Consider the following 16,248-nt stretch of genomic DNA (forward strand, 5'->3'; position numbering starts at 1 on the left):
TGAGAAATCCACTGTCATTCAAACTGTTTTTCCCATGTAGGCAATGTACTGTTTCCCCCTGGCTGGTTTCAAGATTTTTTCTTTGTCTTTAGTCTTCTGTCTGTTTTAGTTTGACCCATGATGTATCTTGGCGTAGATTTCTTTGGTTTATCCTGTTTGGTGTTTGCTCAGCTTCTTGAGTCTGTATGTTTATGTCTTGTCAAATCTGGGAAATTTTCAGCTATTATTTTTCTAATACTTTATCAGCCCTGCCATCTTTCTCCTCTCCTTCTGGGACTCCAATGGCATGAATGTTAGATCTTTTGGTATAGTCTCTGAGGCTCTGCTCTTTTTTATTCCAGTCTATTTTCCCTCTGTTGTTCATACTGGGTAATTTCTATTCTATCTTTAAGCTCACTTATTCTTTCCTTTGTCCTCTCCATTCTGCTATGGAGCCCATCTATTAGGTTTTTTATTTTGGTTACTGTATTTTTAAGTTCTGAAGTTTCCATTTGGTTCTTCTTTATATCTTTTATTTCTTTGGTGAGACTTTCTATTTTTTTGGTGAAACTTTCTTTTTTTTTTTCCCACTTATTTCAAATGTGTTCATAAGTGCTCATTAGATCTTTTTTTTTTAATGATTGGCACCTGAGCTAACAACCGTTGCCAATCTTCTTTTTCTTCCCCCCTGCCTTTCCTCCCCCAATCCCGCCCATACATAGTTGTATATTTTTAGTTGTGGGTCCTCCTAGTTGTGGCGTGTGGGACACCACCTCAACGTGGCCTGACAAGAGGTGCCATGTCCACACCCAGGATCTGAACCAGTGATACCCTGGACTGCTGAAGGCGGAGCACACGAACTTAACCCCTCGGCCATGGGGTCGGCCCCTGAATCATTTTTAAGATGGCTGCTTTCACATCCTTATAGGATAATTCCAACATCCACATCATCTCAGTGTTGGCATCTGCTGATTGTCTTTTCTCATCTAAGTTGAATATTGTCTGTTTTTCTTAGTGTGATAAGTTGTTTTCAATTGTATCCTAAACTTTTTGGGTATTATGTTGTGAGACTCTGGATCTTGTTTAAATCTTCTGTTTTAGCTAGACTTCTCTGACATTTGCTGCTGGGAGAAGAGGAGTGCCTATTTATTACTGTCAGGTAGAGGTAGAATCCAGATTCCTGACTTAACTTCTGTTGACATCCTTGGGGGAGGAGTAAGAAGAGTTCCTTGTTACTGCTGAATAAGAATGGGAGTTCTGATTCCCCACTGGTCCTCTCCTGTGACCATTCTAGCTGGGATGAGGGAGGAGTGCCTCATTACTGCTCCATGTGGCCTCAACTGACACAATGGTTGGGAGGAGTTAGTTACCTCTGGAAGGTGATGAAGTCTTGCCTTCCTACTCAGCCTTCTCTGACACCACTCTGGTGTGGAGAAGGAGGAGAGCCTCATTGCTGCTAGGTGGGGATGGAAATCCAGGCTCTCGATGTGGTCTCTACTGACACCTTGGGGGGAAGGGGCTCATTACAGTCTGTCAAAGGTGGACTTCAAGGCTCTCTCCTTGACCTTTGGCCTTTGTTGATGGGGGCGAGGGTGGAGCCATGGTGTTTTTCATGGTGTTTGATTGGAATAGTTGGTTATTGTCTAAAAAGGGTTTCTGTCTTGCTAAGCTGCCCATTTTCTGGTCCTTTGGCTAGAGAGAGCTGTTTTTTTCTTAGGGCATTTTTTGTCTATGACCATTGGTGTTTCCAGGTTGATGGCTTCTCTAGCACCCAGTCTGGGATATATAAAGTAAAAAGAAAGCCCAGGGAATTCACTGCCGTCTTTCTTTGGGTCCCAGGGTCTGTAATTGGTTTGCCTTCTGTTTACCTTTCAGAGTTTTCTTATGTTTATTATGTATATAATGTCCAGGATTTTTAGCTATACTTAGTGGGAGGAATAGGGAGGCATGCATCTACTTCATCTTGTCCTATAACTGGAAACCAGTTCATTTCTTTATTTTATTTATTTATTTATTTATTTAGAGGAAGATTATCCCTGAGCTAACATCTGCCACCAATCCTCCGTTTTTGCTGAGGAAGATTGGCCCTGAGTTATGTCCGTCTTCCTCTACTTTATATGTAAGGTGTCTGCCACAGCATGGCTCGATGTTGTTCCGGTTGAGGCTATTACAAAGGAAGCTGCTATAGATGTTCACAAACAGGTCTTTATGTGGACATAACGTTAGTCTATATTCTTTTTTTCTTTCTCTTCTTTTCGCTTAAAACTCCGCTGTCCATACTCACTGACTTGCAGCAACAGAGCTTCTGTAGTGGCTTTGTGGAATTTATTGTGGATTTCTCAACTTTGGAGATATTTTGGAGTTTGTAGTATTCTGTTTTGTAGTAATGCTGAAGGCATGGTTTCATGTTTTGTTTTCTTTGTTATCCTTGCTGAACTTACACTTTTGGGGGGTAATGTCTGGAAAGGTTCATATCCAGTTGCTGTTATCCTTCAGACCTGGAAGCTTCCTACTGCAACACTTCTTGAACTTTAGAAAGACCTCCATCCATTGATCTTCACTGCATTCTTACCTGCTCCTATTTTTACTTCCCTCTAGGTCTTTTTCCATAATCTGTCACTATAATCATTTTCTTGCAGATTCCTGAACTCCCCTGCTCTTCTCTTCATCCCTCTTATTTATCTGGAGCAACCCGAATATGAATGAACTCAACCTCTCACTCTGTGTCCAATCTGTGCCTGAATATTGCTGGAGAAAGTCACACAGTCAGAGTGATTTTACTTTAAATTCGTGATCATTCGTACTTATAACTGCCCTGGAGTTTCACTGTGTTTCTCTTAATACACCAGTGAGATTCTCCATCACTACAGACTGGAAATTGGTCACATCTTCATGAATCCAAATGTGCAAACCTGTGTTGGCATCCATCTTCTTGTCCTTATGTTACTGTAGAGGAGGTTCCCCATCTCTTCTTGGGGTGAATTCTTCCATCTGAGCTCTAGAATCCTTCTGTTTCCCCTACTCAAGGACTTTACTCCTTCAGTTATCCCTTCTCTTCCATCACTTTATCCTCTCTTTTAGATCGTTCTCATCAATGTGTAAACATGTTCTGGGTTCTCCCATCCTAAATAGCATGCCTGCCTAAACCTCATCTTTTCTGTAGCTGTTGTCCCCATTTCTCCACTCTCATTTGAAGGCAGACTTCTCAAAGTAAAATTGTCTAATGGATATTGGTAGCCACTAGCCATAACTGCTATTGAAAACGTGAAATATGGTTAGTGTGACTAAAGAACTGAATTTTTAATTTTGTCTAGTTTTAATTAATTTAATTTTAACTAACTACATGTGGCTAATGACTACAGTATTAGATAGAGCTGCTCCAATAAAATGGACTTGGACTCCTTTTTAGCAGTGGTTCATTTAAGGGCTTGTGCAAGGAAAATACAAGATGAACCCAGATCATTAAAAAATAATGAGGGCATGTAGAAAGGACATTGAAGCCAACTTGAAAGAGTTTCAAATGACAAATCTGGGACAGTTTGAGCATCAAAATAAATAATGATAATGATGAGTTAAAACCTGTAGGATAAAGTAAATATCCATGAGCCAATGCTGATATAAATAAACAAACAAATAAATACATAGAGGAGAAAGGACTGCTTTTCCTTATAGTTGAATTCTAATTAATGAAGGTAGGACAAATGATAGAAATATAAAATCACCATTGGGAGCCGGCTCTGCAGCCAAGTGGTTAAGTTCGCACACTCAACTTTGGTGGCCCATGGTTTTGCTGGTTCAGATTCTGGGCATAGACATGGCATCGCTTATCAAGCCATGCTGAGACGGTGTCCCATATAGCACAACCAGAAGGACCTACAGCAACAATATACAACTATGTACTGGGGGGCTTTGGGGAGAAGAAGAAGAAAAGAAAGATTGGCAACAGATGTTAGCTCAGGTACCAATCTTTAAAAATAAGTAAATAAATAATTAAACAGGAAGGTTCTTTTTAAAAAAAAATCGCCATTGGAAAACACTGCAGTAATAATTAGTGCAGGGACAAATCATGTATGGATGCTAAGTAAATGGGCCTAAATATGATAACAAACAACATATTTGCGTAGTCTCAAAGAATCTCCCCATCAGATATCTGATAGAAACCACCTTAACTGAGTGACCAAAGTTAATATCACCCCTTATGAGACATGGTATGATGTGTTGAGGAGGACACTAAGATGCAAACCTCAATCTAATCATGACCAAACATCCGACAAGTTTATTTAAGTAATATTCTACAAAATAACTAGTTAGTACTGGCAAGATCATGGGGCAAAGAAGGAAAACTAAGGACCTGTTCTCAGGTGGAGGAGACTAGAAGACATGACCACTAAATGCAGTATGAGATCCTGTATTGCATCCTGGACAGAAAAAGGACATTGGTGAAATTTGAGTAAGGTTACTATAGATTAGTTAATACCAACTAACATTGTATCAATGTTAGTTTCCTGTTTCTATAATTTTACCTGGTTACACAGAATGTTAACATTGGATAATGGGTATACAAGAGCTCTATATATTATTTTTACAACCTTTTAAAACTTAGAAATTATTTCAAAATGAAAAGTTAAAATTGTCTACACCTTGTACTTTCAACCCAGGTCTTTTTCTGAGCTGCAGGCTCATATGACCACCTGCCTTTTGGGAAACACCACTTGGATGTATCACAACATTGCAAATTTAACACGTTTAAAACAGAAGTATTGATTCTCATGTCTGTCCAGCTCCTCCCCACAGCCTTACCAGATGGTGTTACCATCCACCTAATTGCTCAAGCTGGAAATCTGGGAGTCATTTTTTTATCTTTTCTCCTCTCTCTCTCCACACATTGGATCCATTTCTTATTGATTCTATAAAATATTTCTTGGATTTTCTGATTTTTCATATCTACTGACATCTCCTTCAAACCACCAACCATCTCTTACTTTGACTGTTTCAGTAGTCTCTTAGCTTGTCTTCCACTCTTCAATCTCTTGTAGCAGCCAGAGCAACCTTTTACAACATGAGTTAGATCATGTCATTCTGCTTCTCAAACACTTAGTGATTTCTAATTGCATTTAGAATAAAATCGAAGCCCCTTATCTTGACCCACAAGATCCAGCCTGTTCTGACCCTGCAGCCTCTTTGATTTCATCTTGTGGCATACTTCCTCTTGTTCACATGCCCACTGGCCTTCTTTCAATTCCTCCAATATGACAAACTCAGTTCAGAGATCTACATCTGCTTCTCCTTTTACCTGGAATGTTCTTATTCCCATTCTTCTTCTAGCTAGTTCCTTCTCATTCTTCAAGTTGCAGCTGAAGTATCACTTATTCTAAAATAGGGCACCTTGTTCTTATTCCTTCACAGTACTTACCACTATTTCTATTTATTATTTTTTCTTTATTGCTTGTCACCTTTTCCTAAATTAGACTCTTAAGTTGCATGAGGGCAGGGACCATGTTTGTCTTATTCACCTCATTATCCTAGTGCCTGGCACTTAATAGGCTCTAAATTAATCTTTGAAACAACTAAATGAAGAAAGAAGGTAACATTTGTCTTCTTAAAGGATAAATAGAAAGTAGCTAGCCTAGAAAAAAAGTATGGAGGCAAGAAACAGCTTGGTGAGTATGTGTTTGTGTGTATGTGTGTGTATGTGTGTGTATAATTAAAAGTAGTTTGATGTTTCATAGTATATGAAGCTTGAGTGAAAGATTAGTCAGAAATTGGTGAAATAGGCTGGAGCTATATCCTAGAGGCTTTACCATATGAATTTATGAAACATATTATATGAGCTTATGGAACTCTTGGAACATTTTAGACAATAGAATAATATGGACAAATTTACATTTTAGAAAGATCAGATTTGTGACAGCAGTAAGCATAGAAACTGATAGATGGGGGCCGGCCTGGCGGTACAGTGGTTAAGTGTGCATGTTCCACTTTGGCGGCCCGGGGTTTGACGGTTTGGGTCCCAGGTGCAGACATGGCACTGCTTGGCAAGCCATGCTGTGGTAGGTGTCCCACATATAAAGTGGAGGAAGATGGGCACGGATGTTAGCTCAGGGCCAGTCTTCCTCAGCAAAAAGAGGAGGGTTGGCAACAGATGTTAGCTCAGGGCTAATCTACCTCAAGAAAAAGAAAGAAAGAAAGAAAAAAAAAGAAACTGATAGATGAATTTGAAGGGTGTTAGGGTGCTCCAAGGGAGAGATGATGGGTTCTGCGCCAGAGCACTAGTTGTAGACATGAGAAAAGAGGACGGATGAAGAAATACTTAAAGAATAGACTCACCAAAACTTACTGATTGATTAGACAGAGAAAGTAAGGAAGAAAAAGGAATTTATGTGTGGCTCCTAGATTTCCAAATTGTGTTACTGGGTAGATGGTGTTTACAGCAGAGAGAAAATACTGGAGGAGGAGCTACTTTAATAAGAGATGGTAATTAGTTGAGTTTTAGCTGCCCTTGAACATCTAGGTAGGGATTTCCATCAGATATTTGGATATATAAATCTTAAACTCTGTGGTGAGATCTCATATAGAAATGTAAAGCTGATGTTGGTTGTGGCCCTAAGAATAGATATGTTAGATAGAAATAGGCTTAGAGGGAGGTTATATAGTGTAAAGAAAGAAGTTGACTGAGAACAGATCCAGCAATAGAGATAGACTAGCATGTGAGGAAATCTTGAAGTAGACAAACAGGTGATATGAGGAAAATTAGGAGAATGAGGGCCAAGGAAACCCAGAGAAAAAAGAATTTCAAGGAGAGAGTGATCAGAGGTATTGCATGCAGCCAAGAAGTCATAAGAAGAGTCCTGAAAAATATGGATAGCATTTGGCACTGAGGGGACCTCAGCGAGGAGAGTTTCCATGGAATGACAAATGTATAAAAAGTGTAGATTTCAATAGGGTGAGGAGTGAATGGGAGGTCAAGAAATTTGGAGAGAGAAACAGAAAAATTAGATAGGTACAGGGTAACATGAGGTCTAGGCAGTGATTTTTATATTAGAGAAACAGACTGAGGGAACAGACCTCAGGAGAAAGAGAGAGAAGAGACAAGTTGAAAATACGGTTGGTTGTTGCTAGCATATAAAAATTTAAAAAATATCTTTTTGAATCCTGCAACCTTGTTACACTCACTTTTTAGTTCTACTAGCTTTTTTGTAGACTCCATAGGATTTTCTACATGAGCAATTGTGTCCTCTGTGAATAGACAGTTTTATTTCTTCCTTTTCAGTCTGGACACCTTATGTTCCTATTTCTTGCCTTATTGCACTGGCTAGAACCTCCAGTATGATGTTGAATAGAAGTGTGAGAGCAAACATCCTTGACTTATTCCTTTTCCTAGAGGGAAAGCATTCAGTTCTTTACCATTAAGTATAATGTTAGCTGTCCTGTATTAGGGTGAGAAAGTTCCCCCTCTGTTCCTAGTTTGCTGAGAATTTTTATCAGGGATGGATATTCAAATGATCTTATGCTTTTTCTGTTTTTGTCTGTTAATATGGTGAATTTTGTTGGTTGATTTTTGAGTCTTAAACCAACCTTTCGTTTCTAGGACAACCTTCCACTTGGTCATGTGGTATTATCATTGTTATTTATTGTAGGCTTTGATTTGCTAAAATTTTGAAAGGATTTTTGCATCTGTGTTCATGAGAGATGTTGGTCTGTAGTTTCTTTTCTTGTAAGGTCTTTGTCTGGTTTTAGAATCAGGGTAATAATGGCCTCATTGAATGAATTGAGGAGTATTCTCTCCTGTTCAGTTTTCTGAGTTTTTATAGAATTGATATAATTTATTTTTATTTTTTTATTGAGTTCATAATAGTTTACATCAATGTGAGATTTCAGTTGTACATTATTTCTTGACTGTCAGCACATAAGTGCTCCCCTTCACCCCCAGTCCCCCCCCCCACCCCCCGCCTCCCCCTGGTAACCATTGAACTGTTTTCTTTGTCCCAGTACTTGTTTATATTCCGCATATGAGTGAAATCATATGGTGTTTGTCTTTCTCAGTCTGGCTTATCTCGCTTAGCATAATAGAATTGATATAATTTATTTTTTACATGATTAGTGTAAGAATTCACCAGTGAAGGCATCTCGGCCTGAAGTGTTTGGTTTTGTTTGTTGATGGGAAGATTTTTTTAACGAGGAATTCAGTTTCTTTAATGGTTTTATAGCTTAGATTGTTTTTTTTAGTAATCTTTGATAACGTGTATCTTTCAAGGAATTTGAATGTTTAATCTGAATTGTCCAATTCTTTGGCATAAAGTTGTTCACATTATTTCTTTTTATCTGTTATCTGTAGACTTTATAGTGATGCCATGCTGCTCATTCCTAATATTGGTAAATAATATCTTCACTCTTTTTTTCCTACTCAGTCTAGCTAGATCTTTATCAATTTTAACAACCTTCCTAAAGAAACAGCTTTTGATTTCATTGATTGTTATATATATTTTTGGTTTCTATTTTATTGATTTCCACTCTGTATTATTTCTGTTTACTTTGGGTTTAGTCTGCTCTTCATTTTTAAGTTTCTTATGATGGAGACTGAGGTCAGCGATTGGAATCTTTCTTCTTTCCACATGTAGGTGTATAGTGATATCCATTTTCTTCTAAGTACTAGTTTAGCTGCATCTCACAAATTTTGATATGCTGAGTTTTCATTTTCATTCAGTTCAAAATAGTTCTTTTGTTTTATTCTTTGACCCATGGATTATTTAGAAGTAAGTTATTTTGTTTGCAAATATTTGAGGATTTTCCAAGTGTCTCTTTGTTGTTGATTTCTATTTTAATTCCACTGTTATGAACATATTTTGTATGATTTGAATACTTTTAAATTTACCAAGACTTGTTTTTCAGCCCCAAAGTTTGGGGCCATCTTCTACGTGCATTTGAAAACAATGTATTTCTGCTTTTGGTGAGTGGATTGTTTCTTATAAATGTTAATTATGTCAGATTGGGTGACACTGTCTAAAATTTTTTTGTCAACTTGTTTTATCAGTTATTGAGAGATGGGTGTTGAAATTTCCAACTATTTGTGGATCTGTCTGTTTTTCCCTGCGTTTCTATTAGTTTTCGCTTCCCTTTGTTTTGAAGCTCTCATGTTAGGCACTTAACATTTAGGATTGTTATGTCCTCTTGATAAGTTGAACTCTTCATTATTATAAAATGACCCTCTTTGTCCCTATAATGTTCTTTGTTGTGAAGTCTACTTTGTCTGATATTATTATAGCCACTCTGGCTGGCTGGCTGGCTTTGTTTTTCTTATGTTTCTAATTTAAAGTTAGTATTTTAAGATTTTTAATCTAACTTTGATTTTAGACTTGTATCTTTTCCCCCTTACCTTGAAAATCTTAATCCCTAACAACATTAGCTTTTTTATTTACATTATCTTATAAGGTATGGAAAACAGATGCAAAATAATACCAATGTTACCACTGACAATTAGATTATTGAATGAAGTTTAAGAGGTCTTACTGCTCTACTTGTTCTAAGAAATATATCACTAGCAATATAGAGCCAAAATACTGTGTTCTAGTCCCTTGAGATAATTCTCTCTTTTTTAGTGCTTTCTCAGGGTTTTCTTATTTTTTTATTTTTTAGGATTGCTTCTTAAATTTAATTTTACTTTTGAAATGTAATAGTTTTCTATGTTTCCAAAGTCAGAACTATATAAGGTATATTTGGAGAAGTATCGCATCCATTTCCAACCCTCTACCCACCTAACTCTTATCTTTAAAAGTTTTGGTCTGTCTTTCCAGTATTTTTTGCAAATATAAACAAATACATATACACACACATATAAATAAAAATAAAAACATATTAATGTTTCTCACCCCATTCTTACACAAAGTGAAATGTTCTCGCTGGCTTTTTTTCACTTAATAATATATCCCAAAGATCACTCCATATCAGAGTAATTAGAGAATACAGAGTTATCTCATTCTTTTTGACAACTATATAGAGATTTACCATAATTTATTCAACCAGACCACAATTGATGAACATTTGGGTTGTTATTACCCATAGAATCATCTTTCTTTTGGTTAGTATTAGCATGGTATATATTTTTCCATTCTTTTACTTTTAACCTAATTTTATCTTTGTATTTCTAGTGAGATTCTTATAGGCAGCATATAGTTAGGTTTTGCTTTTTTGTCCAGTCTAAAAATCTCCACTATTTAATGTGTATATGTATTACTCTATCTTCAAGTTTACTAATATTTTCGTCTGCCATATATAGTATCCTGTTAATCCCATTCAGTGTGTTTTTCATGTCAGACCTTGTGTTTTTCATCTCTAGACTTTCAGTTTTTAATGTCTTCTATGTCTCTATCAAACATATGAGATATAGTTATACTGTTTTTTAATGTCCTTGTCTACGAATTCTATTATCTGTGTCATTTCTGGTTCTGTTACTATTGATTTGTTGTTCTTTTTCATTATGGACTGTATTTTCTTGGTTCTTTGCATCCCTGGTTATTTTCTGTTAGATGCTAGGCATTGTGAAGTTGCTGGATATTTTTGTATGCCTACAAATACACTTGAGGACTTAGTTAAGTTACTTGTTAGCAGTTTGATTTTAAGCTTTCTTAGATGGAACAAGAGTGATCTTTAGTCTAGGGCTTACATTTTTCCACTACTGAGGCAGTGCCCATGAATTGCCAGATTTTCTACTGTGGCCAGTGGGACCTCTTGCTAGCTATTGGGGGTTTCAGGAATTGTTCCCGCTGCTCTCTTCAAGAGGAGTTGCTCTTTTACCTAGCTCAGTTAGATTCCTCATGTGTATGTGCCTATCAGCACTTGGCTGAAGACTCTGGGGGGATTCTTGTAGCTCTCTGGAGGTTTCTTTCTCTCTGTGCAGCTCTCTCCTCTGTTACTCTGCCTGAGAACTCCTGTCTCTGGCTTTCCCCAACTGACAGCTCTCTCTCTTCCTCTCAGGGAGACCATGTAGCAGTAAGCTGAGGCAGTTGGAGGGCTCACCTTGTTTATTCCTCCTTCAGAGAACACTGTTTTGTGCTGCTGATTTTTTCCATTTTTTTTTTTTTTTTTGGTTTCAGATAGGAGGGTAAATCGATTCCCTGTTACTCCATCTTGGCTGGACATTCAAGTTAACATTTGTTTACATCATTTAAAAAAGAAAACTATGGAAAGATTTAGATCATTTTGTATTTTATAAACAAGTTTGGACTAAATTTATTTTCCTTTGTAATTTCTAGACAATGTATTAATATCAAATGCTTTATATGTCATATGTAAAGAAAAGGTAATTTAGTATACTAAGGTTGTTTTCAACCTTTTTTCTGCTCATTCATGTTTATGATGTGAAATTGCTTGATTTGCCAGTTAGCAGAATGCCTGTATCCTACATACTTAGAAAAATAATATTTCATAATATATATAGCAAGTAAAATAACCTATATTTAATAATATTACTTGTTTGTTATAAAAAACAAGTTTTCAACTGTCTTACGTTTAAAAATTGAATGCTTCTGATGCCTTTTATAGACTCATATGTTTCGTTCATTGACATCGTTTTGGTTTGTGAGTGTTCTTACAGAAGTCTTTATATACTGAACTGCGTTTTTCTCAGTTTTCTTATACCTCATAAAATTATAGTGGATTTCTATAATTAAGGCTTCTCATAATTAGTATTTACAGGAGATAAATTTCTTATTACAAGGAGAGTAATACAATATATTCAGGCACAGTGCGAATGTAGAAGGATGCTGGGCTTTGAGTTAAGAAAGTAGAAGTTGAGTCTTGGCCTGCTTCTTATGAAGTTATATTACCTCTTTCAGCCTTATTTTGTTACTTTCTCACATAACCTTTTTGAGCCTTACTTTCTTCTTTAAAATGACATGATGATATTCTTCTCAAAGGCACGTGTGAGAATTAGGTGCATTTTGTGAAAATACGTAGTAAACTGCAAATGCTGTTTAAAAGTCAGATATCATTTTGAGGTTTAGCCTGAGAAGTGTAAGTTTCAAAGAGTATGTACAGTGGGAAAATTTGACTGTATCTGAGCCTAACATTGATAACAGGAATTATTATCTTGGCTTGTGCTTTCTTTGGTTAGTTTCAGAAATGTTTTAAATTTGATTTTTGATACCCAGTTTAACAGAAATGAGTCATATTATCATTTCTTTCTTTACTCGGCAGCACACAATTTGCACTTCCCCCACATATGTGATCTGTGGGTTGTGGAGAGAAAAAAGGATGTTGCTCAATATCCCACATCTTTCAACCAAGAGTACTTTTCAGCAACACTCATGAGTTTCTCTTAGGCATTAGGAAATTCAGACCCTTAGATGTTAAACTAAATTTGTGAACTCAGTAATATTTAGTGAGAAAATTTGAGTAGCAAATCCTTGTCAGATTCCATGTTCTCTGTAAATACCAATGACTATTACCCATGGAGTGGATTGGATGACCTTGGTTTTAATGGTCTAAACATTTTCTACAGAATGATGCAGAAGCTGTTACTGAGAATCAGAACGAAAGGTTACAGAATTTTGTATGAATCAGATTTGAAGTGGAAACCACAGTTGTTTCCTTGTTTCTCATTCATGCTTTAGCAGAGGATATGATGCTATAGATCTGGCTTGGTTGGTAGTTTCTCCTTTAAGGTTCATACTGCTTTCTTTTCCTTTTTAGAAGCCACGGCAGTTTTGATATATTGTCAAACCACAAGATGTACCTTGTTGGATATTTAGTGGGGTGTGTGTGTTAAATATTATTATTTAATAATATTATTTAATATTAATATTATTTAATATTAGTATCAGTACTAATTATGGCATTCCTGTTTAGTCTTATTTTGGAAATATAGCATAGGTAAATAAGTGCATATATATGTATATTCGGGGTAGGTAGTATATAGGCATACAGCTGCAGGCATGTGGAAAACGATTTTAACCTTTGAATATATTAATTTGTATGTAAAGATAATGTTTTATGTTGCTTAACTTGAGTATAATATGTTAATTTTCTTTTATTCTTCCTTAGCATCAAGGCATGCCATGGGTTGCCTCTTATAAATGGACAAAGCTGTGACCCTTATGCAACAGTTTCTCTAGTGGGCCCTTCTAGGTAATGTTTATCGAATTATTGTTAGATTTTTAAGTTTTAAAGTTTGATTTAAGAGTTACAATATTCAGGTTCTAAGAGCAAATACTAAATAGCTATTTATGACACAAAGTAATGAATGCTTTGAAAGAAAATCTGTAGTGAGTTCTGCCATACACTTGTGAACAGCCAAGTCTTATTTTTACGGAAAGAAGCTGGGTGCCATTTCACATCGCCAGACTCTTAGGCTGTGGGGAGCAGCCTCAGTTTTATAGTAGTTAATGTCTACTTCAAAACATCATCTTGTCCTTCATCATTCATCATCAGCCTTCCTGCTTTCAAATGTCTGTTTTAACAAATGCTAGCTCAGAATAACAAGGCAGTTGCCATATTTTTACCTGTAAATTAGCTCAGGACTAAAAATGCCTTTTCTGCTCGTGGGATCTGTGCTCTGCAGAAGAGAATTCCAAGCTATAGGTAAACCGCTGAAGTATCAGAACATGGTGAAGTGCACCATCTCATTGACTTAAACTACTTATGATAATTTATAAAAAAAGTTATAGCACTTTGTAATATTTTATATTTTATAATTTCATTATGGTTTCTTTTGGAGGCTGACTTGTCTGAAATTTGTCTACAAAGGTTTAGAATCAGGAAACAAAGAACACAATGTTCCCTCTACACAGACACATACATCCACACACCAGACACACACCCCTTCTCGCCAACCCCAAGCTCTCTAGGTATTCTTATTTTTTAGAAAATCACCAATAAGTCACTTTGAAAAATGTATTTGTATATGTGTATATAAAGTACTAGCTCTATGCCCAGTACCGATTGGGTGCTTAGACAATAGTATGCTATTATAATCATAGATGGTTTTAAATTTAAAAGCAGATACTCCATCCTGTAACATTCATATTATCAAAGGGATTTATTTTTGCATGTTAAAAATGTTTAGCCTAGTGGAGCTGTTTTTGTTTCTAATCTGTACCTGACAGGCAAAGTCTTTACTGTAATTGTTTAGTAACATACAGATAGAAACTATTTGGCATAAGAATTTGTGGTTTTGATGTTGTACTATAGTTGTGTAAGATGTTAACATTGGGGGAGGCTGGGGAAAGGCTGCGTGGGACTCTCCTGTACATTTCTTTGCAGCTTTCCCTGAATCTGTAATTATTTCAAAATAAAAAAAGTTTTTTAAGAAGCTACTGTTGTAGCTGAACCCCAAGAAGTAACCTGAGTTAAGAATGCTTTTCATGTTCCTCAGGTACTTTTCAACATAGATAAAGGTACTCTGAATCTCACTTGTCTTCCTTCTGCCATTTATTCTGAGTTGCTTGTGTCATAGAATGTTATTCTATGAAGAAAGCTTGGCAGTCAATCTAATATAACCATGGAGAGAACAGTACAATCTTGGCATGTATAGGATATACAAAACTTGTATTTCTTTGATTGGAGTTTTTAGATACTCAGTTTTTTCCCCAAGTAGTATTTAAAACCACAGTCTTCCCTGAGTCATCTTAACAGTTAAACAGAGGTCAGGCTCCCTGGTTGGAAATAGCATGTTTTATAATTGTGTGCTATTAAGTTCTACAAGGTAAAACTCTACCACATTGGAACAGGAATGACCAAAAGAAGACAAAAGTAAAGAAGAAAACAAGCAATCCGCAGTTTAATGAAATCTTTTATTTTGAGGTAACTTTTTGTTTTATATAAATGTTAACATTGATTATTTAATATTAAATGCTGGTTGACTTCTATTTTCAAACCATGGCCATAGTAATCATTTTATCGACTAACGTAGCTAAGCATTTCTCTCTACGAGAGCTCTCTAACGTAACTAAGCATTAGCACCGTGGTGTAATGCAGCAGAGGCCCGATATATAAAACAAATAAAGGCAGAACTCTGATTGGTTTGGGGTTGGGGAGGTTTAGGGCCACATCCACTCCCCAGTCATCCTCAGTATCACCCCCTCCTCCATATCCCACTCCTTATCCAAACCCCCACCTCACGCAGAGTGGCCACAGGACTCTTCTGCAGAGTGCTGTTTGAAAACCACTAGTGAAGTAAGTGTGCTGTCCCGTGGTAGATCGAAGTTCTAGTCTCACTTGACTTTGGACAAATCACTAAATGTGAGACTGAAGTGTCTTATCTTGTGAAAGCATAATTCTGTAAGAGAAAACAGTAGCAGCCCTACCTAAGTCATGGAGTTTTTATGAGACCCAAGTGTGAGAATGCTTTGAGACTGTAAAGTACTATATGATTAAGTCCTTGTTAGTAAATTCTTTTTAGCTAATTCACTCCATGGACACGTGCTTATTTTCATAGAGATCTTCAGCTGCCTTGAAGTTGCTGCAATTAGAGTGCCTTGGAGTTCTTTACTGTGGAGCATTTGTTAAATCCTTTTTCATATTATTTGAAAGCTACAGGAAAAAAAGTGAAACTCTATTCTGAAAGATTGTGTTCTAACCATAGAACGTATTGCAATTGAAATTAACATATATAGAAGATTTGGAAAAAAGTTACATTTTGTGTTTTTTCTTCTTTTGTGTTTGAGTTTTTCTTGATATTTCAAAGTGGAGAGCGTAAGGGCACATCTAGCCATGACTGATTACTGTGCTTTAATAAAGGAACACAGGTTGAAGAAAATGCCAAAACTGAAGTAGAAAAAATTGTGGGGGTATGAGGCAAGGGAGAAAGAAAAACAGAAGAAAATGTAGCAGTGTGAGACGTTTCCATTTCCTGGCTAAGGACTTAGTTCAGTTGTCCTACATTGTTAATGTCTATTACGTCTAGTCTGGAGATAACAAAGAAGGGACAACTTGCAGCAAGCAGATGGCCCTTTGAAACTCAAGGCCCAACCTGCTTGCTATATGCAAGCATACCTATTAGGCCTTGAAACATTCAGAAGGCCTTTAATTGAGCTGATTATCAGGATAAGGTTCAACCTCTGTCCTCTCGCTAGAGCAAGATGCAAAGTGCCCACATGCCCACATACACAGAGCAGTAAAATGCAGCTGGATACCGGGGAGGTCAGATGCACTCTGCTCCAGCTGAGTTGAGTCAGAGGAAGGAGAGTATTAGAGAGAAGGAGCATCTTGAGCAGAGAGGTAGAGACAGAAAAGCAGAAAGTTATGTCCAAAGAATAGCAAGTAGTGGTTTAACTG

The 16,248-nt window shown here is 36.7% G+C and overlaps 1 protein-coding gene across 3 annotated transcripts in view; it reads left to right on the forward strand.

The window, feature by feature from the left end:
• RASA2 (RAS p21 protein activator 2) overlaps positions 1-16,248 on the forward strand; it is a 109,204-nt gene that overhangs the window by 50,547 nt on the left and 42,409 nt on the right. For all 3 annotated transcript variants that reach the window (XM_070577575.1, XM_070577574.1, XM_070577577.1), the window contains exons 6-7: positions 13,018-13,101; positions 14,703-14,775. In XM_070577575.1, the coding sequence (XP_070433676.1) occupies positions 13,018-13,101; positions 14,703-14,775 (157 nt within the window). The remainder of the gene's footprint in view (positions 1-13,017; positions 13,102-14,702; positions 14,776-16,248) is intronic.

Source organism: Equus przewalskii, chromosome 15, assembly GCF_037783145.1.
Source record: "Equus przewalskii isolate Varuska chromosome 15, EquPr2, whole genome shotgun sequence".
Classification (NCBI taxonomy): Eukaryota; Metazoa; Chordata; class Mammalia; order Perissodactyla; family Equidae; genus Equus; species Equus przewalskii.